The sequence below is a fragment of the Seriola lalandi genome, unplaced genomic scaffold (assembly GCF_002814215.2).
Source record: "Seriola lalandi dorsalis isolate HSWRI2012SDOR001 ecotype SW California unplaced genomic scaffold, Sedor1 jcf7180002054748, whole genome shotgun sequence".
Taxonomy (NCBI): Eukaryota; Metazoa; Chordata; class Actinopteri; order Carangiformes; family Carangidae; genus Seriola; species Seriola lalandi.
This window is the reverse complement of record NW_019525301.1, coordinates 6,328,309-6,346,081: the sequence shown is the minus strand read 5'-3', so window position 1 is coordinate 6,346,081 and position 17,773 is coordinate 6,328,309. Positions and strand designations below refer to the sequence as shown.

At 42.3% G+C, this 17,773-nt stretch overlaps 2 protein-coding genes across 2 annotated transcripts; both read right to left on the bottom strand.

Annotated features, from left to right (window-relative positions):
• Positions 1-6: 6 nt before the first annotated feature.
• Positions 7-12,997, bottom strand: LOC111668574 (uncharacterized). The gene is made up of 7 exons (XM_087178895.1): positions 12,667-12,997; positions 12,173-12,511; positions 7,399-7,731; positions 7,188-7,307; positions 3,335-3,670; positions 1,533-1,850; positions 7-607 (listed from the first exon to the last, which is right to left on the bottom strand). The coding sequence occupies exons 1-7, from the start codon at positions 12,722-12,724 to the stop codon at positions 273-275; spliced, it is 1,839 nt and encodes a 612-aa protein (XP_087035021.1). The 5' UTR covers positions 12,725-12,997; the 3' UTR covers positions 7-272.
• An 859-nt stretch (positions 12,998-13,856) lies between these two features.
• tp53rk (TP53 regulating kinase) lies at positions 13,857-16,816 on the bottom strand. Its single transcript, XM_023424657.2, has 2 exons — positions 16,576-16,816; positions 13,857-14,832 (listed from the first exon to the last, which is right to left on the bottom strand). Exons 1-2 carry the CDS (start codon positions 16,796-16,798, stop codon positions 14,345-14,347), a joined length of 711 nt encoding a protein of 236 aa, XP_023280425.2. The 5' UTR covers positions 16,799-16,816; the 3' UTR covers positions 13,857-14,344.
• Between the last annotated feature and the right edge of the window lie 957 nt (positions 16,817-17,773).

Here is a 17,773-nt window from a genome sequence, read left to right as displayed (position 1 = left end):
GCTGCAGCTGCTCAAAACTCACACTCCCTCTCTTCAGAGTCATAACTGATGACAGTTCACAAATGTGAACACACATGTTAATCACATATTTTTAGATTCAGTGTGACCTCCACTTCATGGGGATATCATTATCTCTGATGTCCAGTGTGAATAAACATCCATCAATCTGATTTAATTCATAGAAACAAGACACTCTTTCTGACTGCAGAACTGACGGGTGGACAGTAATGACTAGACCACGTATGACTTTATCATCAGTTGACAGTGTGACATCAGTAGCCGTTGGTCAGATGCAGGTGTGGCAAAGTGAAGAGCCTCTCCTCAGGCTCCCTCTGAGCAATGTGGACAACCCGGCACCTGAACTCTGAGCCCTGGTCGTCCTTGTTGGGAGTGATTCTGAGAAAACTGAACATGGAGTAGAGGCCATTGATGTTGAGGCTGGGGGGAGTGTTGAAGACGCCGGAGAGAAGCGTATCCCCGTTTTTGGTCCAAGTCACAGAGACATCCTCAGGACAGAAATCCTTGATGCACAGGTGCAGGATACACTCTTCACTCAGCAGAGGACACAGCGGCTCACAGTCGATGAACATCACATTAGGAGGAGTTCCTGTTTGGGACACACATCATGATGCAGACTGAGATGTTACTGGATCATGTGCAGCATCCTAACACGAACAAATTCTTCAGCTCTTCATTTTGGAATTTAAAAAACTATCTCAATTTGAAACAGAATTATATAGAATGCTATAACAGAGGTAAGTGAGTCCTCTGTTCATGAAGCAGATGTGCATGACCTCAAAGAACAGCTGTGCAGAGAATCGTGTAGTCCATACGTGTGCAGGATAGCCTTTTTACTTCAAATGGTGACATCATGTGTGAGTTGCAGTGCATTACAAATGGTGTATTTTGACAGAACTGTAGTTTGCAGGGCCTCCAGTAGAGGGTGGCAATGTGCTGTGCTCAAAAGTGTGCCTTAAGATAGACGTCTAGCCGTCTTTTTACTGTTTGCAGTGGATAAGTTGAACTGCTGTAGTGGATAATAGTGGGAGCCCTTTTGATGTCTTGGCTGAGAATGGAAATCCCTGGTTGCCCCCCTTATTTTTATGAACTGTGCATTTGTCTATCTATGGAAATAAAGATTGTCATTGTATTTTTCTAAAGGTGCATTCCGTGATTATTTGATGGCTCCGACTTGGTGGCAGTGAATTCCTGACACACTTTTTTAGTAACCCATCATTTATTACAATATTTTACCTTAATGGTGAAATGTTCTGTAAGATTTGTAAATAGCTGAATTATTAAAACCAAATGACATGCACTAAACCTCATAGTATTGGGGACCCAAGACTGCTGGTTGTTAATCCAGGCCTGGACTCTGTTTCCGCAGCTTTACTGTTTAGACGCACAGATCCACCGGGCTCTGTCTCCAGGTTGTTTCATAAAGGCCTCATGATATTTGGAAGACGACACATGATACAGTTTAAATGCAGATTTACTCTGAACAGTTATCTACAGGAACCTGCTGTTGGTACCTTGAGTGTTGATGTGGTACAGGACGTCTCTGAAGCCCGGCTCGGGGAAGCTGGAGTGGTAAATACGGCAGGTGTAGATGGCCCTCTCGTCCTCTCTGGCCATGACCAGCTGGATCTTACTCCACACGCTGTAGAGGCGGCTGCGGTTGGAGAATGGACCAAAGTGTGTGACAGTGCGGACCTGCTCCCCATCGTTCCTGGACCACTCCAGGCTGACATCCTGGGGGAAGAAGTTCTCCACCCTACAGCAGAGAACCAGCAGACGCTCCACCCTGGGGACCTGAGGGATGCTGGAGATCTGGAGGAAAGATGGCTCCACTGGAGGTGTGTGAGTGTGTGTGGTGAGAGGAGAGGGCAGCAGTGGTGAATAAGGTAGGAGACATTAACAGATGATGATATTAAATACAGAATGAATTCTTATGTGCAGCCTGCTGAACACATCACTATTAAATCACCACATGTTTGTACAATACATATTCAGCTTCACATATTCTAACTGACAGAGCTGCAAACTGTGTGAAAATATTTTGACCACCATAACAGTGTAATGCTGAGTTCACATGCTTCTACACGACTTCACTTTGCAAACAATCATTTCCCCACTCACCAACATATCATCATGTTGTTCAACATATAAAAAGGCTATAAAGAAAATAGTACAATCATAAATTCTCCAGAAGAACTCTGAGATGACATATACATTTAGGAACAGTTAGCTGTTTGTGGGCATGTGTGAATAATGTGACATCAGTTCAGAGGACGCTGAACCCTGGTTTTTGGTTTACATATGTTCACTTCTTAAGTTTCTGACCTTTGACCATGTTTCTCTAAAATATCAACTACACTGGACTACATTATAATGTGCAGTGAAAGTCAAAGGTTTCAGTTGAACTGCTTAAAACCATTGTTTTCATGATTCATTTTTTAATGTATGATAGATGTGCTAGTGGAGGATGAGATTTTTTGGGGAGTTTTTCCGATTTGAAGGTCTAAGGACAGTGTCTGAGGACAGAGGGTCTAAGGACTTGTGACTGAGTACTGTCACTTCCTCCTGTGGTGGAGGAAGCAGACGGTTAGCAGATGGTTAGCTTGCACTCAGCAGATGGTTAGCAGACAGTTAATAGTTAGCACCCTGCAGCGATTAGCAGGAGCCTGCGATTTTTCTCAGAAGCTGGTGGAGACCAAACTCAGAGCTAAAGTAGATTGTTGGACTTGGATCCATCACATGGACACAGAATCCAAATGAATGCTGCTGTATTTTATGCTGAATGTTTGCTCCTCACTGTTTAACACATTCACCACATCAGCTTCCTAAGGTCAGTTTTAACAGCTTGTCGTGCTGCACCCAATTAATTAATGAAGTGATGTTACACATAAAGGCCATTTCATGTGTCCCTGGAAAATAAATTAATCATTCAAACCTGCTGGTGAATCCATTGTATCATGTTTCTGTACATCTGGAGGAGGAGATTTAAACATATCACTGGGTATTAGAAATAATGTGACAACATAAAGATTATTCTGGAGCTTGACTCAGACCAGATCGTTCTCCCAGATGTGGAGCTAAACATGTCCAGTTTGTTGTTTGAGTGTTCTGCCAGAGGAAAGACCACAGGGTCTGGGTTCAGTGCAAAATGTGATACTAGAAAAAAGGGCAGGGGGGCTCAAAAACCAAACCAAAAATCAGGAGGATCCCTCCTTTGAGGATCATGAATGTCCAGAAGCTCCAGCCAGACTCACCAATGTCAGTAGTAAAAACAATGACATGAACATAACAAGCTTTTCGAGCTACAGTTTCTCACCTTTGACCCTGACTGTGGTCTCTCTGTTGAAGCTCCTCCCCCTGCACAGCACCACACACTGAAACCTGTTCAGGTCGTCAGTCACACTCAGACACACAGTGAGGACAGATGTGTGGTGTTTCCCATCTGAATTGAGACAAGCCTGTTCACTCAAATCCTCACTGAGCAGCAGAGAGACAGACTCTGACAGGACCACCGAGTCTGGACAGCTCCTCAGTCTGAACCACTTCACCATGATCTCTCGTTGCCTTGCTCCTCGGACGGTGCACCTGAGCTGGGTTGGCGCCTGAGCATATATGATGCTGGACTGGCTGATTTCAGACACACTAGGTGGAGCTGTAGAGAGAGATGAGTGTTATTGTTTAATTAAAACAGTAATCTACAAACATGAATTTTACAGTTGACAAGTTAAAGGCCTTCAGTCACTAGACCCTGTGACAACCAGACTTGCATCACTGGATTTCACCACCAGTATACATCCCCAGAAACACCCATTTTCAGTCTACTCACCGAGTCGTTCCCAGTTTGTGCCACAATTAAACTTCCTTCCATTTTGTCATTCAGTTTTTTGTTTTCCTTTAGCTCCTGCCAGTGGTGATGTTGGTCCTCAGCAATTTTCTGAAATTGCTGTTGAATCCCAGAGCCAGAAGCATTTTCCTTTAAGTCAGAAATTGCAGGCTGAGGTCCTCCATTGTTATTGCTGTTGTCGATGTTAACAACATTTTGAGGAGTTAAGGGACTAGCAAGCTCAGAGATACCATGGTCAGGTCCATGTCCAAAAGAGAGTATGTTGTGGGAGGTAACTCCTGGGCAGGCACTGGATTTAATGGTGGAGACTCCACTGATCTTCCTTCCATTTCACACAACAAGGACTCTGAGTTAGCAGCCATTTTGATTTACTTTGTTCCTTTGTTCCAGATATAAAGAAACTTTTTATCTTCACAACTGGCATGGGTTTAGGTATTTATCTTGTCATTCAATGATATTTTATTTAATTTAAGTCCCATCTGGGGTGCCACTTTTTGTATGACAGTTTGACTTTGTGTTCTCTCTTTTTTTAAATTTTGATTATCATCATTTATTTATTTATTTATTTTAGGGATGCCAGCCAGGTCTCTCGCCTGGCATTGAGAGATCAGTCAGTCAAGTTTGATTTCGTTTATGGTTTAAAACATTTTTTAGGGGTGTCGTGTGGCGTAGTGGTCTAAGCAGGCGCTCCATGTGTAGAGGCTACAGTCCTCGCTGCAGCTGGCCCTGGTTCGAGTCCCGCATCGGACGGCCTTTACTGCATGTCATTCCCCCTCTCTGCCTCCCCATTTCCTGTCTCTCTACTATCCTGTCCAATAAAGGCATAAAAAGCCCAAAAAATATACTTTAAAAAAAAACAAAACATTTTTTAAAAATCAATCCTCACAACGATGCACACCAATCAAAATGTACACCCGACACATTGAATGACCATACTCAACCCAACAAGAACAACACAAACACAAAACCTTAGTATAAAACCAAAAATATTCATATATTTTAAGGCTTCACAAAAATACCCAAGACCTTCCTGTTCCAAAGTCCATAGAGCACAAAAAAATCCAACTCAAAATTCCACTACGGGTTTTCCTCTACGTTTTTTTAATCCAGATAAATCTTCTCAAAGGAAAGAAAAATGAAAATTAAGTTCAGTTCAGTTCAGTTCATAAATGTAAGCAAAGTTCAGTTCAAAAATAGTAACCAACCAAAACAAAACAAAAAACACTTCCAGAGTCAGTCAGTCAGTCAGTCAGTCAGTCAGTCAGTCAGTCAGTCAGGGAGTCCAGTCCAGTCAGTCTCATAATCCAGTCCGGTTTTTTCTGCTGGGATGTGGATGAATGAACGGCTTCCACAAACAGCCAAGCAGAGTGGATATGGAGCGATCCGGGAGAATGAAGACGTTTTTGATCGGAGGACGGCTGTTGGTGACTACATGATGAATAAACGGTTAGGGATTAACCTACTTTACTGTGTGTTTACCGCACAAGTGAGCCTCCTCCTACTCTCCTAAAAAAACCTGAATGACATAAAACGGAAGGAAGTTTAATTGTGGTGCGAACTGGGAATGAATTGGTGAGTGGACTGTGAAAATCGGTATTTCTGTGGGTGTATACTGGTGGTGACATCCAGTGAGGCAATCTTGGTTAACACAACCTTAACCAGCTTTGTTCGGTTGTCAGTAAATAAAGTTTCATGAGATCAAATTAGGGAGAAGAAGCTGTTAAACCCTCCAGTTTCACACACTCTGTTCTGGACTTTCACCTCAGTGAGCTATGGTTTTCCTGTCATTGCAAAGTAGAGGTTTCTGAAACAACTTCAATTACAAAACAAGGTGCATGAGAGAGGAAAAAGTGTAGAGGTTAGAGCTCCATCAGGGTGATCACAGAACACGTCACGAGTAACATTTAAATAAGGTATGAGACAGCCAATCACATGTGAACACTTCTTCCAAGGTGGGTTGTGCCTAAGGTCATGTGGTTGCAGGCCGATTGGTGTCTCAGGCTGGTGGGGAATGTCCAAGAGAGGACCTAGGTGCCACCATCTTAAGTTTATTGTCTGGAGAAGTGCAGCTAAAAACTGTATTGTGAAAGGTAACAATAGTAACTATAAACACTATAAACACTATAAAAACTATAAATACTAAAAACTTTAAACACTATGCTGGCTGGTTTAGTGCATCACATCACACATCATAAATGTGATGTAAATGAAAGAAAGGGCAGAAAAGGACGTAAACAGTGCAAGTTTCAAAATATGTGTTTTCCTGCACACCCAGCATCACCAGTGGGTGTGGTAAAAATAGTAGGGAGTTTGGCAGCTGTTTAGTAATTCTTGAGTTTATTATGTAGTTATGTAAGTCATATGCATTGTGTGTATGTACATATTAATAATGTTAAAAATAATTGTAAATTGTAAATAAAGTTGCTTAATGAGACTCCAGGCATATACACCTGGGCTGTGGTGGAGTCTTTTTTGCTTCGGAAGGAAGGAAGTAAATGAGCAGGTTAGAGGTGGTTGAATTCTCTAAATGATAAGGAAAGGAGCTTCAGTGCTTCCCTTCCCTCTCATTTAGCACAGGAAACACTGGAACTTCCTTTATGAAAGGAAAGGAGAAGTGCTGTCCCACAATTTCTTGCTGCAGCAACATTTAAATCGACACACCATCGTAGTTTCACCCCAGCAGACCCACATAAATGTAGAAGCAACAGAGTAGCTGTTTAATGTTTGTGAGGACATCCAGAACTGATGGAAATCCATAAATATTGATTTCATCTCTTTCAAATCCTGTTAGGAGTCATCATGAAGAACAAGCATCATCTTTATCGTCATCATAACCTACACATAGCCTAAATGTTCACATCTTTGACCTCATGATGTTTTCAATGGAGGTTGAGGAGACATGGTCAGAGAGGGGATTATTTTGACGTTTAACTGCAGCCCAGATTAGAAAGCAGCACTGAGTGAGAGAGCAGGGCTCAGGTTGTCAACTCTGTGGTTGGAGTCTGCTGCATCTGCTTTTGTAGTCCACCACCCTGGTACATGCTTGTAAGTGAAAAGAAAAATCAGAGCTGTGAGAAACTCTGCTTGTCTGCTGCTGTTCTTTCCTCTACCTCATCCTGTCTGTTAGGACTCGCCACCATCAGAGCCTCACACACTACTAACACCACTGCTACCAATAATAGCTGTCAATCATATGTACATTAATCTGATCAGATTGAATTCAGGTTAAGATCGTGACGACCTCCATCAAGTCTACAGTTAAAATGAACATGAGATCCACTGTGCCCTGGTACAGCCTCAGTCTGTTTGTTCTCATGGAGCCTACCTTTGCAGAAGTACATGTGGAGAAGCAGAGTGGCTCCAATAACAGAGGTGATCAGCAGCAGACTGATGACACTGGTGACAGCTATCAGAGTGACAGCACTGTAGAGCGGCTGTGATGGAGCTGCAAGGACAGGGAGTGGTCAGATCCAAAAATCCTGTACAGTGAGCTGAGGTCAGAGAGGAAGAATGAGACACAAATGCAGTGAAACCACCTTGAACAGTCACAGTCACAGATCTGTTGTAGGGCCAGGTGTAGGTGCTGTGCTCCACCTGGCAGATGATGTGAACCTCTCCACCCCTCACGGTGGAGGAGTGCAGGGTGATGCCACTGCGAATACTGTAGGTGCCATCTGGGTTGTGAACGGCCATTTCTGTGCAGACACGGGACAGCTGGCTGATGCCTGTGTGGACGGTGCGGGAGCCATTCTGGATATACCATGTGACAGCCAGCTTCTCTGGGTAGAACCCTGTGATGTCACACTGTATGGTCTTCTCCTCACCCTCTGTCACTGCCGCCTGTTCTGGGAGTGACACTGAGGGCCGGGCTGTGGATCAGGTTAGACATAGTTACAGGTGTTTTTTTAAGGTGTTAGTCCCTGATGAACTGTGCAAGACATCGTGTTTAACACCAGATGTCAAAGCCACAACATATGGTGATATCACTGATTGGTTTGTGGCCACCCGGAAAGTTTCCAGCTATAAGCAGCTGAGCAGCAGCTGTCTGCCCAGATCACCACAGTGTTAAAGAAGCTAAAATAAAACAGCAGATTTTACTTAAAGAATGAAAGGTTAAAAAGATTAAAAACCTGAGAACATCTTCAACATCTGCAGTCTCTTCAGTCAGACAACATCGGTATTTTCACAGTTTTGGTCTGAACTGACATGATTTCATTATCAGAAAATTGAGTCGCACATGTACTGATGGAATGATTACATTTTACATTGTAATTTGTTAAATTACGATTAATTAAAAATTGAAAAAAATTCTAAACTTTAACTAAAAAGAATTAAATGCAAAAATCTATGCATTCAAAAATGAATATGTCCTTATAAATAATTACAGCTTGAGTAAATTTTATAATTGACTCACAAACTGAGATAAAAAAATCTTAAATTCCCTGAAGTTACAGTCAGCTCTCCTTAAAGCTGCAGTAAGCTATATTTTTATATTGATAATGGGTCACATGAGATTTATCATTTGAATCTGTGGACTCGTTCCTTTAATATATGATATGTAGACACTCTCAGTGAGCACTTTATTAGGAACATCATACTAATACTGGGTAGTTCGGTTCTTCCTGTAATGGATCCACCAGATGTTGAAACTTTTTTCTGAGACTCTGCTCCATGTTGACATGATGCATCACATCATTTCATTAATGCTGCCAATCTCCTGTTGTCCTCTACTGGATTCAGGTCTGGAGACTGTCACCAGTTTGTTACATTGAGCATTGTCCCTCTGGAAGTAGCCATTAGAAGACGATGAACTGTCCTGTATCAGGATGTCCCAATAACTCACTGGAAAGCCTCCAGCTGATTGAAAATGCTGCAGTTCAGGTACTAACAGGAACTAAGACAAGAGATCACATTTCTCCTGTGTTGGCTTCTCTGCACTGGCTGCCACTAAAATCCAGAATAAAAAATAAAGATCTTCCTCCTCAATTACAAAGCCATTATTGGTCAGGCACCTTCGTATCTAAAGAGCTCATTGTTCCCTATTATCCTAACAGAACACTCCGCTCTCCAAATGCACATCTACTTGTGGTTCCTAGAGTTTCTAAGACTAGAATGGGAGGTACAACCTTCAGCTATCAGGCTCCTCTCCTGTGGAACCGGCTCCCAGTCTGGGTCCAGGAGGCAGAACCCTCAACTATCAGGCTCCTCCTGTGGAATCGGCTCCCAGTGTGGGTTCATGAGGCAGAATTTTCAGCTATCAGGCTTCTCTCCTGTGGAACCAGCTCCCAGTCTGGGTTTGGGGGGCAGACTCCCTTTCTACATTTAAGATCAGGCTTCAAACTGTCCTCTTCTATAGGGCTTATAGTAGAGCTGGATCAGGAAAGTTCATCCCTTAGTTATGCTGCTATAAACTGCTGGGGGATTCCCATGATACACTGAGCATACTCTCTCTCTCTCTTCATTTATATCTTACTACTTCATGTCACTAACTTCTCCCGTATTTTGTGCTTCTCCTCTCTGTCTGTCTCTCTGTCCTCATTCTGCAGGTGTCTATGTTTTAGAACAGCAGGATCCAGATCTGCAACTACAACATTCACCATTATTATTATTATAATTATTATTATTTATAACACTATTATCTATAGGTATTAGTACGATTATTTCCATGATAACAATTAACGATTAACAGCATATACAATAAGAGGTAGTGGCAGAGATAATGGTGACTCATGGTCCCTATCTCATCTTCCCCACCCCCTCTTTCTCAAACCCAACCAGTCAAGGCAGACAGCCGCCCACCCTGAGCCCGGTTCAGTTGGAGGTTTCTTATGTTAAAGGGAGTTTTTCCTCCCCCCTGTCATCAGGTGCTGCTCTCTGTGGGAACTGTTGGTTTCTCTCTATAATAAAGTAAGGTCTAGACCTTACCCTGTAAAGTGCCGTGAGATAATGTATATTATGACTAATCATAATAGTCAAGCGCTGTACAAATAAAATTGAAAAATAGTCAGACTGTGACATTCAGACCATGATTGATTGGTATTAAAAAGAAAACATTCCCCACACCATCACCACCATCCTGAACTGTTGACACAAGGCCGGTTGGCTCCATGCATTCATACTCTGACCCGACCATCTTCTGCCACAGCACAAATCCAGATCCATCTGACCAAAGGCCTGTACTACGAAGCAAGTTCAACATACCCAGGATAAGTTTTAGTTATTTGGGTTAACTGAACCTAACATTGACCATAGTGGATAACCTGTACTACAAAGCTGTCATGTCCAAGAAATTATGTTAAGTTACTTTTGTGTTGTCCTGTCTTTATGCTGTTTCGTGACTTCCTGTTTTATTTTGAAATCTTACTTCCCTCTTGTTCCAGATAACGTGCTCCCTCCCCCCGTTTGTTTCCCGCCAGCCTGATTGCCTGCCCCTCCCTGATTGTCTCCACCTGTGTCCCCCTACCTTGTGCTTATTTAGAGTCTGTGTCTCCCTTTGTCCTGTGCTAGTTCGTCTTGTTGGATACAGAGAGCCAAGCCATTCCTCGCCTTGAGTCCAAGTCACGTCAGGTTTTTTGAGTTCTTGTTTTGGCCTTGTTATTCTGTCACGCAATTATTTTCCTCTATCAAGATGGATTTTTGTTTATACTTTGCCTAGTAGTTTTTGCCTCCTTTGAGAGTGATTCTGAGTTGTTACTTTTGTTACCATTTTGGATTCCTCTGAACGAGTGATTTTGTGTTGCTACTTTGTTAATAAAAGATTGTTTATTTTGTACTTTGTGGGTCTTGAGACGTGCATTTGGGTTCACGTCCTTGCTCAGTCGTGACAAAAGCTGGTTATCAACTGGCTCATTTAACCCTGAGTTTACCTATCCGGTTACGAGCACATTCATGTGAAAGAAGCAGAGTTGTTAATTATAAGCAACATTATCAGAACCATGAATAAAGTACTTAATATGATATAAGAACCAGGGGAACGCTGATATTTGCCAGTAAGTTTGGTTATAACCACATCCAAAAGTGATATTCAACAAGGTGAAATGTAAACAGTATTTCTATTAAAGTCAGCCTTAAGATATATTGTAAAGAAGTGCATGAATTATCATCACGTTTTAATATTTTCGCTCTTCAGTCTGATGATGACCAAACTGTTATGAATATGTGATGCAGATAAAACAGTTAATATTAATGTAAGACTTTCTGCAACAGAGAGGAGAGAAAGGAGAGAAGTAGTTGATGTCTGATGGGTTGTGATCATAGTCTCCTCATGTTATTCTGAGGTGCAGTGATGAAGAAGAGAGTAAAAGCATCCACACTGTCAGAAATCCTGTCAGATTAAAGAATATTATTATATATAAGAATATATATTATATAGGCTATTTATTTAGCGTGATAAACTGTTTTTTTAGAAGCTTTGTTTTAAAACCAGAGTGGACACATGGAAAGACTCAAAGAGGAAAACTATTTCCATTGTTTTCTTTATATTCTATATCTACTGCTCATTATTATTTATCACTTTATTGAAAACTCTTTTGTCCCTGTCAGGATCCTGTAGGAATGCCTTGATTGGTCAGTAGTTTGGCTGCGGACAGGTTTTGATCTGATCCTCAAAGTTAACCTGCGTCGGAGCAGGTTAGGAGTTCAGTGTAAGTTACCGGGGTAATTTATCCCAGTAACAAGTGAACCAAGTTAACAAGTGGACTGAAAACCTAGAGTTAAACCTGAAGTTACCTTGATAACCTCAAATCCTGTTTCGTAGTACAGACCTCAGGTGTTTGACCTGTCCAGTGTTGGTGAGTCTGTGTCCACTGCAGTCGCAGGTTTCTGTTCTTGGTGACAGGAAGTGGAACCTGACGTGGTCTTTTGCTCTTATAGTTTGGATGTTGTTCACTCTGAAGCTTCTCTGCTCAGCACAGTTGTGAAGAGTTGTTATCTGAGTTACAGTAGCCTTTTCTATCCAGTCTCCTTTGGCCTCGGACCTCTCTCATCAACACAGAGCTGCTGCTCACTGGATGCTTTTGTTGTTGCTCCATTCTGAGAGCAACCAAAAAAAATAAAAACTCTATAGACTGTTGTGTGTGAAAAGTTTCAGATATGCTGACACCAACAATCACAAAGCTCCTCACCTGGATCTGCTGCTGCCACATGATTAGGAGATTTGATAGTTGCATGAATAAACAGGTACACAGGTTTTTCTAATAAAGTGCTCAGTGAGTAAGTAAGTAAGCAGTGTATGGCTGAAGATTTAATTAATGAAAAAATCCACAGTATATGACGGTATGAGTATGAGAGGAGGAGGAGAAAGAGGATTACCCAGCACTTCCAGTGACGTGGTCTCTGTGTACACCACAGGTGTGATGACCCTGCAGGTGTACAGCCCTTCATCGCCCACAGTCACATTGTGTAACTGCAGAGATGCGTTGCTCTGGAGCAGCCCCATTCTGTCCACCACAGAGTGGTCTCTGTTCACACGTGCTGTGCTGTCCTCAAATGTGTATAGGATTTTCTTCTCTGTGTGTTTGTCCACCATGTTCCACTCGACAGTCAGAGTGCTCCACTCCACCTGCTGGGTCAGTCTGTGGAACAGGCAGCTGACAGTCACGTCTGTGCCCACGAGCACACTGAGCCTCCTGCTGGAGTCAGCTGAGCACCCTGAAAACACAGAGGGAGTCACCTGTAGTTCACTGTGCAACACACACACACACACACACACACACACACACACACACACACACATACACACACACACACACAGTTGTGTGTCGTCCTCTACAGCCTTATACTGAAGAACAAAGATCCACACTTACCCCCACAGAGCAGAACAGTAACCAGGACCACAGTCTTCATGTTCGGCTGGAGCTCCATTAGGACTCAGGCGTCACGCTTGTGTGACTGCGAAAGTGGACTGTGACGCAGCAGATTCAAACCGATTCCCTGGACTGAGGATCACTTGTTGGCTGAACAGGTAGAGTAGAGCAAACATTCACATGGGTGTTAACGACACCCAGTCAGTCGTGGACTTTGACCTGCGGCTGCAGGCTCCTGCATGTGGCCTTGCAGAACTACATGTGCAGCACGGATCACAACTGTCAACACTGTCTTTTCTATTTCATGACTGTTATGCAGCCAGTTTTATGAACAACATTTCATTTCTGACCCACATCTGATGGAAATCCCGCCCACTCAGTAGCAAAGCTCTTCAGATGTACAAGTTACTTTTCATACACCTGGAGTCAGCACGTGGAAAAGAACAGTGTGACCCACCCCCAACTTTTTATCCCTCGACTCCGGTGACAGCCAGGGCTGTAGGCATCATGTTTTTAGGTCATCTGTCTCATTCTCATGAACCTGATATCTCAGTAACATCTTGAGGGAACTTCTTCATTTGGACTCATGTTTTTGGCCATAACTCACAAATTTATTCACTAATTATGAAACAATTTAACTCAAATGTCTTTAAGGATAAAATGAAGTGATGATATTTTATATCCAACGGTCAAAGTTCAACTTCACTGTGACATTATATAATCATAATGTTCGGTAAAAGCACTTCAGATAATTATTAAACTCTTAACTCAGGAAGGAGAGACTGACCATATTTATAAACACTGATTGCTCCTTTACATAGGACAGATGTAATAACAAAACACCTCTAGATGAACGTATCATGTATGAAGCCTTAGGCTGTGACATCACCAGCGTGGGTGTGGCCAGAGGTATGATAATGCTACAGAGTGACACAGTGATTCAGTGTAGAAACCTGAAGCTGGTATCTGGTCTCAGTACTAAACCTCAACACAGCTATAAGTGTACAAGAGTCAGGGCACCCCGGTGGCTAACCTGGTAGAGCACGTACCATAAGGCTCAGTCATACCCGCAGTGGCCACAGGTTTGAATCTTTGCTGCATGTCATACCCTGTCTCTCTCCCTGATTTTCCTGTCTCTCTCTCTCACTGTGGCTGTCAATAAAGGCAAAAAATGCCCAAAAAAGGGAACATGGGGCGAAAATTTCATTTTATTATTTAGAAAAGTAATACATCCAGATGACTGTGTTGTTCGCAGTGAGAGGACATCCCAGTAAAGTCAGTGTGTAACAGCTGATGGTCAGTGAACTCCCGCCTGTAGTCTGATCTGTGCTGTCTCTTACATTACAAGGGTTTGAAGGGAACACTTGTCAGTCAGTTAACTCTTACTTGAGAACTGAAGTTGGCACAGATATCTAGGCCACAGGCATGAGTACGTGTAACCATAGATCTTTGTACATTAACACATTGTCTGTAAGTCTGTCTTGTGACATTTCATCACCTGTCAGCAAATAAACTGCTCTGAGATGTTCCAACATCATGGGTAATGAAGAGAAAACTTCTGTCCATTTCACTACAAGACACTTTTTATTTACTTCCCTTACAACAGTCTTGTTAGAAATCCAACATGTTTTCGGATGTTTTCTCCACAGAGCCTCGTCCCTGAGCACAGCTCGGATCTTCATCCCACCATGGATCTCTTTCTACCTCTCAGCCGAACCTCATCCAGCTTTTTAATGACTGCTGACGACTTCTTGGATGACGCTGTGTAGCTCTTCAGCAGCTTCTCAAACAGTGCCTCTGTGTTGGGGTGAGTACTAAGGAATGCCTTCTCCAACACATACAGGTCAACCCCCTTATCCTCTGGCAGAGCAGAGATGTAACTCAAGCCAAAGTCAATGAGGACCAGGTTGGACTCTGGGTCCTCCGGGCCACGTCTCAACAGCATGTTGGAGGTGGTCAGGTCTCCGTGGATCACGTCCTCATCGTGCATTTTGGCCAGGATCTGGCCCACCCTCTGAGCCAGCCACTCCAGCTTCTGGTCCTGACAGGATTCAGACTGCTGCATGGAGGCGATGTGGTCACACACAGTTAAGGAACCCACCACTTCCTCCAAGAAAATACAGTGGGAGATGTAGTCCACAAAGTAGACTACAGGGGCAGATATGCCTGAGGGGAAGAGAAAATGAAGGCTGTGATATATATCAAACTGTATGGCTGTGAAGCTGGACTCTAAAGATACTAACGTTAATGAGTAATACTATAAACCTGAGTTTTAACAGATCTGGTGTCATTATCCTGTGTTGTTTAATTGTGGAAAGATCCCATGAAGCGATCACTCACTGTGGTTCTTATCAGACAAACAGGAGGGAACAGTACATCTGTTGGGGACTATTTTCAGTGGCGGATTAATCCACATTTGGTGCTGTAGTGAATGTTTATGTGTGGTATGATGGTATGTGTGGGTCTGAACAGTGTGTTCATGTTAATGAGTCTCACATGTGACACAGTGAGACTCACTGATATGTTTTCATAGTTTCTGGTAGGGCTGAATAATTAATCTAAGTATTATTGAAATCTCAATATGACCAAGTGCAAAATCAGAGGAGCTGCAGTTTTTGATAAAGGTAGAATGTGTCACGACAGATCATAAATAAACACCATGCTCCAGATACGCCCCAAACATGACCCCAGAAAAAAAATCATTTCATTATAATTTATTTTTTTTGTGACAACAAAATGAAAAAATTATCACTTCCACTAAAATTGTGACTCGTATCACAATATCTGTCAAAATAATTGCAATATGTGTTGTGCATATCATTCAGCTTTAGTATGTGGAAACAGTGGAACTCTGTGGCTCAGAGGAATCAGATACATCAGCATGTGATACACACACAGACCTGTTAGTATTGGCTTTGGTCTGGACATGGGGTTCGTTGAGAGTAAGGAAAATACAGACCATCACCAGAGAGGGTGAGGGCTGCAGTCAATGAGGCTGTGAAGAGCTGCTGCACAAAGTATTAGTCAATCACACCCTCTAGTGGCTTTACAGATACACAACACATAGGTTCCAGATTCAGGACCCAGAGAAACATTGATTAGATGCACATTCAGCACTGTAGTATCAGATCTGATTTGGAATTTCAACCACATTTAAAATTTCTCTCCAAAAGTTTTTATGTGGTTATATTATATTTTCATAGATGTTTCCAAAATTTTAACAGTGTAGAATTTAAACATGATCACAAACTCAAATAGCTGGTGGTCAGAGTTTGTGTGTAAAGCTCTGACATGAACTATAAATGATTTTCCGAGTTAAAGACTTTTTGACAACAGAGCTGAAACAGTCAGTTAATCAATGAGCTGTGTGGTTCAGACCTCAGTGATTCAAAAAGTGAATACTGATAAAGACAAAAATTATGAATTTGTCTTAACTGAACAAATAATGTAGCAGCACAAAGTAGTAATTATATCTGATTTATCAGGTTAATCAGTCAAAATATAAAATCACTGGGATTTGTTTCTTTTATTTATGATTTTACTGTTAGGACAAACAGTGCTCCTATTCTCTGTCTGTATGTTTTATGTTTTCATGCCACATTGATAACAGTAACGGTCTAAAATGAAATGATTAGCCCATATTGTGTTATTATTATTATTATTAGTGTACCACAGCTGGTCAGATGTGAACATTAACACTAAATAACTAATATAACTGTAACTAACTAACAAACTGACTGACTGAGGCCACTCAGTCTGACACCGGTGATTTGGCGGTCCTCAGCCTGACAGTCTCGAGCTGAGGTTAGTTTACAGGAGCTAAGTTAATGGCCGCAGTTATCTCTGGATATCGCTGGATAGTAACACGGTAGCGGACGCTCCGACCTGGAGCTCTGTCTCTGACTGTACCTGCCCTCCGACAGCGCAGTATGGATCGCACCTCCTGCACCGTCCTCCGGTGAGTCAACTTTTGATCCAGCACTGGGTGTCTGTACCGTTTCGGAAACCGTTCCTTCACTATAGTCGGTTTTCCCAGAAACTCTGTCCGGTAAACCCGAGCTTCAGCTCCTTGTTTTACTAACTCGGCGTTACTGAGTAACTGTGGGACCGCCATGTTCTTCTCTTGGGCCATACGTACTCCCGCCTTCTTCTACTGTCTCATGTCACACCACTTCCTCTGCGCTGTGTTTACGTGCTGCCACCTTGCGGCCACCGCCATGACCACACCTTCACCACAGCGGGAAACTTCACTGATAGATTAGGAGAAATGTTTTTCTAGTTGTAAAATAAAAGTCAAACTGTTCATCTACAGTTTACGAAGGGTGACTCAAAGTATAAAGTAGAAAAATATAGTATGCAAAAAAATACAGTAACTGCTAGAGTAAATATACTTAGCTACAAACATTTGCTTTAGTTTTATTTTCACTTCTATCAGAATATAAAACAACTAGACTAAACTGCTACACTAGTTTGTGTTTCTCTGTCCTCATTCTGCTGGTATATCTGGACTCTGGAGCTGAACGATCCAGATCTGACTCCACACATATCATCATCATTATTCATTTGATTGTTATTGTTAGGATTCTAAACCAGATGTGTATCTTTGTTTAGTTTTAAAGATATTGACCAATAAAATTAACAAAGGGGGGATTGGTGTCCAATCACCATAAATCTTGGTAGCTGTGTCAGGCTGTGTTTGGGTATAGACCTACCTCAAAATCCAATGGACAGGGTTTAGGTGAGTATGATCTGGAGGCAAGTAGTAACAAATATCTAAAGTGACTTATTGACTGATGATAGTGATCAATCATATATTTGCCCATAACTAAAGATGCCTTTGATCAATCCTGATTGCACTCAGTGGCGACATGTTGAGCTGTCTATTGAAGACAAGAGGGAACACTGACTGGATCCAATTTGACGATGAAGCAAGTGTGATTGTGATTGCTCTCACACAACAGGATTAAACTACTGGAAGTTTGACTGTGTCAAACCTGCACAGCTGTTCGTGCTTGTCTTCTTCCTCTCTCCCCCTCTTTCTTCTCTCTCCCTCATTTCTCTCCTCTCAACCAATCCGGTTATACCCCCCCCCCCCCCCCCCCCCCCC

What these genes read in the sequence shown, in the direction of transcription:
- tp53rk (XM_023424657.2), bottom strand. Translation starts at nt 16,798, where the DNA reads ATGGCCCAAGAGAAGAACATGGCGGTCCCACAGTTACTCAGTAACGCC. An exon ending in ACTGCGCTGTCGGAGGGCAG is followed by an intron (nt 14,833 to 16,575) that starts GTACAGTCAGAG and finishes TCTTCCCCTCAG; the next exon opens with GCATATCTGCCCCTGTAGTC.
- LOC111668574 (XM_087178895.1), bottom strand. Translation starts at nt 12,724, where the DNA reads ATGGAGCTCCAGCCGAACATGAAGACTGTGGTCCTGGTTACTGTTCTG. An exon ending in TACTGTTCTGCTCTGTGGGG is followed by an intron (nt 12,512 to 12,666) that starts GTAAGTGTGGAT and finishes CTGTGTTTTCAG; the next exon opens with GGTGCTCAGCTGACTCCAGC. An exon ending in GACCACAGTCAGGGTCAAAG is followed by an intron (nt 1,851 to 3,334) that starts GTGAGAAACTGT and finishes ACACACCTCCAG; the next exon opens with TGGAGCCATCTTTCCTCCAG.